This window comes from Nannospalax galili, unplaced genomic scaffold, assembly GCF_000622305.1.
Source record: "Nannospalax galili isolate Female #2095 unplaced genomic scaffold, S.galili_v1.0 scaffold601, whole genome shotgun sequence".
Lineage (NCBI taxonomy): Eukaryota > Metazoa > Chordata > Mammalia > Rodentia > Spalacidae > Nannospalax > Nannospalax galili.
The window spans coordinates 671,158-678,974 of NW_008345690.1; the positions used below are offsets into that span (position 1 = coordinate 671,158).

At 39.0% G+C, this 7,817-nt stretch overlaps 1 protein-coding gene across 6 annotated transcripts in view; it reads left to right on the plus strand.

Moving 5' to 3' along the window:
- The window catches only part of Add3 (adducin 3), a 136,975-nt gene that overhangs the window by 118,394 nt on the left and 10,764 nt on the right, over window positions 1-7,817 (plus strand). For all 6 annotated transcript variants that reach the window (XM_008841755.3, XM_029567651.1, XM_008841756.3 and 3 more), the window contains exons 5-10: window positions 294-374; window positions 1,179-1,328; window positions 1,817-1,960; window positions 2,071-2,169; window positions 6,240-6,422; window positions 7,166-7,423. In XM_008841755.3, the coding sequence (XP_008839977.1) occupies window positions 294-374; window positions 1,179-1,328; window positions 1,817-1,960; window positions 2,071-2,169; window positions 6,240-6,422; window positions 7,166-7,423 (915 nt within the window). The remainder of the gene's footprint in view (window positions 1-293; window positions 375-1,178; window positions 1,329-1,816; window positions 1,961-2,070; window positions 2,170-6,239; window positions 6,423-7,165; window positions 7,424-7,817) is intronic.

Below are 7,817 nucleotides of genomic sequence, written 5' to 3' on the forward strand. Positions count from 1 at the left end.
CCTAGCCAGTTCCTACCTCCTATTCTTATCACACCATCCTCTGAAGGGGTTACCCAAATTGCCAGTAGGGAATAGGGAGACAGACCGCTCTAACAGCCAGTGTTCTAACCTCTGAGCCATCACTCCAGCCCAAGAATTGAAAAATTTTAAGAACAGTTTCACATTGTAGACCTCAAATTTTTTTGCTGTTACTTTTTTCCTATGACTCTGTATTCATTGAAAATACATTCCTAGTCACATTTATGCTGTAAAGTATGAATGCCTTAGAGTAAGTTGTTTTTGCTTTTTTCCAGGTAAGAATAAGTAAAGAGCAAGACCACATCATCATAATCCCTAGAGGCCTCTCTTTTTCTGAAGCCACAGCCTCCAATTTGGTATAATTTTCATTTCTGTGTTAGTTTTCTGAGTTCCCTTGTACATTTTGGTACAGTTCTTTTAGTATTAGCATGAAACAAGAAAAAAATATGGATAGAAAAGCAATCATAAAGAGCAATGAAAGGTTTAGAAAATTATTTTTAAGAGAAGTTTTAGGGTTCAAGAAAAATAAGATGGTTAAAGAGACAATAAATGAGTTGCAATTATTTTACCTCCTTATGTTTTAAAAGGAATCTTTTAAATATTGTCCGCCTTGTGTACTTGGGGGAAAAAAAGGTTTCAAACATGGTCAATGTATATTCCATAGATTTAAGCAGTTTAGTTGGTGTGGAGTCAGCATCTGGCCCCTCATTTTCCTCCTTCCCTTGGTTGCATTCCTAGAACTGTCCTGAATTTATAGAACAACTTTAACAGCACTAGCTCGGTGCTGCAGTGTTAACAGGCAGCAGCTTTCCAGCCAGCTGCAGTAAATGCTAGACTTGTCCAAGCTCTTGATGAAGAGCTCATGTTAATCAGTTCCTTGGAATCTTCTTGCTAGTTAAACTGTAACTTTTGTTATACAATACTTCTTTTAGAAATAAAATTTTATGAGAACAAAACTATATACTTTGTTTTACAAATTGTTTATGGCTGTTTTCTATACTTCTGTGGTGAGTCCGTTGTTGCCACAAAGGACATACAATCTGAAATACTTCCTAGCTGGCCTTCTACACAGATTTGCCACTTCCTGGGGTAACTTGTGGGACAGAGAGGAGGTTTGGTACATCTGTACCAATTAAGTGTGTCTTTCTGATTTTTTTCAGGTGAAAGTCAATATAATAGGAGAAGTGGTGGACCAGGGAAGTACTAATTTGAAAATTGACCATACAGGATTCAGTCCCCATGCTGCAATTTATTCAACACGTCCTGACGTGAAGTGTGTGATACACATCCATACTCTTGCTACAGCAGCTGTAAGTCAGCCATGGGCCAAAACCAGAATGACTGTGGAAAACAGTGTTTTCCTGACTTTCCCAATGTGGGCTCCTTCATACTGTGACATTTGCTAACCTTTCATATACCCAGAAAGCAAACAGTTTTTGAGACCAAATGCTACCATTTTGGGAACCGAACTTTTCATTTTTTGGTTGTTAGCCTTAGCCTTTAACAGCTGCACTATCCTTCCAGCCCCTGGAAAAAATAACATTTGGATTTTAAGATGAAACAGTTTAATAATTGGGTCACTGAGTTTTGAGAACAAAACTTCTTTCATATTATTTGACATAGTATTTAAATTGTATTGTATCCCTTAAATTCTTTTTATTTTTTTTTCCTCTTTCTGAAAGAAGTGAAAAATTAAGTGGGTGTGCTGCATTAGGGCCACCTTTTGGGCCACCTAAAGAATCAGATTCTGATGAATGTGTGCAATAACTGAATGTATGATCTTGAACCCAATCAATAGGTGTCCTCCATGAAGTGTGGAATCCTTCCAATTTCTCAAGAGTCCCTTATCCTGGGAGAAGTTGCCTATTATGACTACCAAGGATCACTTGATGAAGAAGAGGAAAGAATTGAACTACAGAAAGTTCTGGGGCCAAGTTGTAAGGCATGTAGCCGTCTCTATCTGAGGAACTACTTTGGTTGCTGCTGCTTTTGATGAAAATGGTGTATGCTATGCCATATATTTAAAGTGATTGCTCTGGGCATCTGTTTTAGGTGCTGGTACTCAGGAATCATGGTGTAGTAGCACTTGGAGAAACACTTGAGGAGGCTTTTCATTATATTTTTAATGTGCAGATGGCCTGTGAGATTCAGGTAGGAAACATCAACTCTTTTTTATTGCTTGCCTGTTTAGATTTTGTGTTTACTTCTTTTTTTGTTAAACTGCTTTGGGAGGGATTTTTTTCCCCTTTTTTGTTCTTTTGTTGTTGTTTTGCTGCTATTTTTATTTTATGTGTATAAATGTTTGCCTGCATGTATGTAAGTGCGCCCGTGTACACAATGCCTGTGGCGGTCAGAAGAGGGCGTTGGAGCCCCTAGAAATAGAATCATAGAAGGTTGTTAACTGCCATGTGTGTTTGCTACTTTTTTTTAATTTTTTTTTTTTAATTTTATGTGTATGAGTGTATTGCCTGCATGTATGTGAGTGCACCCATGTTGTACAACATGCAATGCCATGGAGGTCAGAAGAGGGCTTCGGATTCCCCTGGACCTGGAGTTAAGGACAGTTTGTAGCCGCCATGTGGGTGCTGGGAATCGAACCTGGGTCCTCTGCAAGAGCATTCGATGGTCTTAACCACTGAGCCATCTCTCCAACCCCTGCTTACTAATTTTTAAAGCCTCATTGGCCAGTGACTTGTTTCATCTTTTAATAGAAGTTGTACTCAAGTAAAAAAGATTGTCAGTTACCTTTTCTTTTGAATATTTTTATTGAGTTTTTGTGTACTTCATACACAAAACATCTCAATCATCTTTATGCCCCCTCCCATATCTGTACCCTCCCGTAGCCACCCCCCATCAGATTTCATGCATTCTGTCATTTATATTAAGGCCTATCAAGTCAAGTCACTGTACCCAGATGTCCCTCAGTGTAAGTTCTAGAGTCATTCCTTTAAAGATCAGTTCTCCCTCACCCAGGGGTAATCAGCTTCCCATAGACAGAGACTGTTACTGATTTCTACCACTGGTCACACATAGAGATTAAGTGTCTGTAAAATACCCAACCCTAAATGACATATCTACAATGGAACCTCTATACCGAAGACTCACGGAACATAGTGGAACAAGGGGTAGAGAGAATACTAATGCATCTCTCAACTCTCATCAATGAAACGCCCATTCTTTCATCTTAAAGTAGTGCCTATTTTTGAAGGTGAGATGAGTTTCTTGCAGACAACAAAAAGATGGATTTTGTTTCTTAATCCATTCAAGTAACCTGTGTCTTTTGACTGGGGAGTTCAGGCCATTGATATTTAAAGTTATTATTGAAAGATGTGTATTGATTACCATCATTTTAATTTGTTTGCATTCTTGGTCTACTTTTGTGTTTCCACAATTTGACCTTCATTTAGTTTCTGTTGCCTCTAGGGTATAGTCGTTCCTTTTTTCAGTCCTTTGTATTGCTTTGCACATTCTCTGAAGGGCTGGTTTGGTGGACATGAATTCTTTCAGCCCATTTGTGTCATGGAAGATTTTTCTTTACCCTTCAACTATAATAGACATTTTTGTTGGGTACAGTATTCTGGGTTGGCATCTGTGGTTATTTAGAACTGGGAATACTCTGGTTCAGGCTCTTCTGGCTTTCATGATTTGCATTGAAAAGTCAGGTGTAATTCTGATGGGTTTTTCTTTGTATGTGACTTGTTTTTCTCTTGCAGCTTTCAATGTTCTCTTTGTTCTGTATGCTCAGTGTTTTTACTAGAATATGCCATGCAGAGTTTCTTTGCTTGTTCTATTTGGTGTTGTACGTGCTTCTTGTACTTATTATGGGAATGTCTTTCCTTAGTTTGGGGAAATTTTCTTCTATAATCCTGTTGAAGATCTGAGATTCTTACCTGAGATTCTTCTCCTTCCTCTAGGTCTATGATGTGTAAATTTGGTCTTTTTATGGTGTCCCACATTTCCTGCATATTCCATTCCTGTTTTTTTTTGTTTTTTGTTTTTGTTTTTTTATTTTTCATGTATGAAACTCGAATAGTCCAACTCTTCAACTTTATCATCTAATCTTGATATCCTGTTTTCCATTTCATTCTGTTGGTGAGGCTTTCTCCTGGCATTTCAAATTAACTTGTTGAGGCGGGCATGGTGTTGCATGACTTTACTCCCAGGACTTGGGAAGCAGAGGCAGGCAGATCTCTGTGAGTTCAAGGCTAGCCTGGTCTACATAGCAAGCTCCAGGCCAGCTGGGGCTATATGGAAATCCTGTCTCCAAAAGAAAAGACAAATTGGGCTGGAGAGACAGCTCAGTGGTTAAGAACACTGACTGTTCTTGCAGAAGACCGAGGTTCGAATCCCAGCTCCCACATGGCAGCTAACAACTGTCTGTAGTTCCAGTTCCAAGGGATCTGACAGCCTCTTCTGACCTCCGCGGCATTGCACGACAGGGGTGCACTCACCTACATGCAGGCAATATATGCATACATATAAAATAAAAATAATAAATAAAATATTTTTTTTAAAAAAAAGACAAATTGGCTTGTTGAATTTTTCACTTCCTCTTTCATTTCTCATTTTTCTTCAGTGTTTCTGTGTCTTCTGTGAATTCAGTCAGAAGTCCATCCCTGTCTTCTTTGAGTCCTTTGGGTTGTTTGTGTGTTCTTTAAATTCACTGGATTATTTGATCCTATTTATGATTTTTCTTTTAAATTCTGTATCCTGGGTTATCTCTAGGGAGTTTTCATTGTAGAATTCTTCTATAGGTCTGATGGTGTTCCGTGGGAACATATTATTTTGGTTTTTCATATTTTTTGTTGTGGTTTTGGCATGTGGATTTCTTTTGTTGCTTGTGATTCTGGTATGAAACTCAAGCCTTCCTTTGTTGAGTTGAAGTCTGATTCTGTTTGTGTTATTGATATACCTTAGTTGCTTTCTGGTTGGGTATGAAGAGCTGATTGGTCTAGGCTTCAGGTTCCCTTGTTAGATTTTATATTGGAGGGACCAAATGTCTCCAGTTAGTCTACTCAGGGGCTCTTCAGGAGGGCACAGTGGCCCTAGCTAGTTAGGCATGCTTCAGAAGCCTCAGAGGGATAGTGCCAAGGTCCAGGCCGAGGAGACGGGAGATAGATGTGCTGGTCCCTACTAGTCAGCAGGGACGCCTAAGCCCTGGAGCTGTGGGAGGGACTGCAGATGGTCCCAGAACAGGAAGATGGACGTAGGGCCATTTTGGAGACTCATCCCAGAGGCCGATTCAGGCACTCTCAGGCACTCTCCAAAGGTCTCTCAGTTGTCTTTTGAAGTAAAAAAGTTGAAGAAAGGAAATTAAAATTCATACACCCGCGAATGTAAGAGCCTTGTGAACTTCATTTTGCCACAGCCTCACTTTGCTTTCCTTCAGTGATGGTGCTGACTGAGAAACAAAGGCGCCTGCAGTCAAGAGCTAAGACCAACACCAGAAGTTTGATGAACTCATGTGGTTTCCGACAGTTCCCAGCCTCTGTGATATAATACATTGAATATTTATTAACCACATATTTACTCAGAGATGCTGAGTATATGTGAACTCTTATATCCCTCTTAAAATCAAGCAGATTCTCTTGATATAAATAGCAATAATCTTAATTTATTTGAAAGACCAGAAGGAAGAAGAAAACCTGTTTTCTGCTTCTTTTTTCCAAAATATGGGCCTTCTGTATATACCAGGCTGACCTCAAACCTGAAATCCTTTTGCTGTAGCCTCCCGAGTGCTAAGGATTTCGGGCATGTACCACCACACTCAGTCTTTGAGTCTGTACTAACTTATCTTGACCAACTTCTCCTTTGCTTTAATGTTTCTTCTCAAACGGGGCTATGAAAAATTTAATTAAGATAGTAAGCTGTCAACTTCTCTCTAAATATCCTTAAGTAGGAACTAAAGTATATTCCTATATTCCTTCCAAATTATATCTTTCAACAAGAGTATCAACTAGATAGCCATGGGAAATTTTTTTAGAAAATAAAATTTAGTGTGAAAACTTGATAAAGAGGCAACTCTAAATGTGCTCTCCAGCTAAAATCTGGGAGTCCTGGTATCCTGTTGACCCTGCATAAAAGTGTTTGTTTGTCTTTGTTCTTAGTACCTGACAAGTATTGTGAATTTTTGCCAAAGTTGGATTGTGACTTTTTGAAAATAAAAATCCCCATTGTGGTCTTTATGGTTCTGAACCTATATATCTTGCCATTGATTACAGGTTCGAGCAATAGCCGGGGCAGGTGGAATAGACAATCTGCTTGTACTGGATCTTCAGAAGTATAAAACTTTCACTCATGGCGTAGCAACATCTGGAGGAGGCGGTGTAAATATGGGTTCTCATCAGAAATGGAAGATTGGCGAGATAGAGTTTGAAGGGCTGATGAGGACTCTGGACAATTTGGTAGGTGAAATTTTGAAGCTAAATGTGGATTCCATGTCTCCAGATTCAAAGGCAAATACCTTGTCTCCCTTTGGTTTTTAGAACACTCTCCTAACTGCTCTAGGACCTGAGTTTGACCCTACAAAGGAACTTTGGTGTAATTTCACCATGTTTTTAGGATTCAAACCGTGAAGTGCACCAATACTATCCCTTTCCCCAAAGAATACAATACTGTTGTTAATCATAGTCACTACATTGTACAGTATACTCTTGAACTTAATTCTCCTATCTAATTGAAAGTTTGTACTATTTGACCAACTTCTCCTTGCCTCTATCCTCTGGTAGCCACTTTTATTAGCCCCTTAGAGCTAATATGGTTTGGTAGATGTCATCTTAGATTTTTTTACCCTCTTCCACGGAGCATCAGAAAACAAATTGCCTTCAGACCCAGGAAGGAAAACTTCATTGAGCACTGAGCTTTGGTCTTCCCAAAACCATTTCATAAATAGGAAATGTTTCAATCTTCAGTGTAGAAACGACCTTTGTCAGCAACAGTGAAGTAGACGTTGCAGTGCCAGCTAGGGTCAGTTTCAGCCACATCTGAAATTCACTTAATTTCAACTCCAGTGTTCTCTAGAGGTTATGTGGGGTTTAGAAGAATATTTTCTTTTTTGCTTTCCAACAAAGGACTCTGAATCATTTGTTTAAAGAAATACCGTGTTGGTACAGGTTTGACTTCAGATGTGGTTTTTTTTCTCCCCCAGGGCTACAGAACAGGCTATGCGTATAGGCATCCTCTCATTCGAGAGAAGCCTCGGCACAAGAGTGATGTAGAAATCCCAGCTACTGTGACTGCTTTCTCCTTTGAGGATGACACAGTGCCGCTGTCTCCTCTCAAGTACATGGCTCAGAGGCAACAGCGTGAAAAAACAAGATGGCTGAATTCACCAAATACTTACATGAAAGTCAATGTGCCAGAGGAATCTCGGAACGGGGAAACTAGTCCCAGGACCAAAATCACAGTATGCCTCTATTCTAGAGTTTGCTTTTCAAAATATTTTACCTAGTTACTCATAAGTTGAATATTCTCTGAGTTATAGAAATGTAGGCTATACTGTAAAAATATGACTACCATTTATCAGGTATTAATTTTGTTTAAGGTACTGTTCTAAGTGTCATACATGAATAACTTCATTTAGTTTTCCTAATACAAAATGGATGCTGTTTTTCTCCATTTTACAGATGAAAAAGCCAAAGCAGGAGGAGCTAACTGGTTATTTTTTAATGGTAAAGTCAGAGTTTGAATGCCAACAGTCTGACTTGAACCTAATTCTTACCTACCACATGATACTGCTATGTAACTTATATTGCCCAATGCATTAGAACTATAAAAGTTACTAATACTGAATGGTGCCA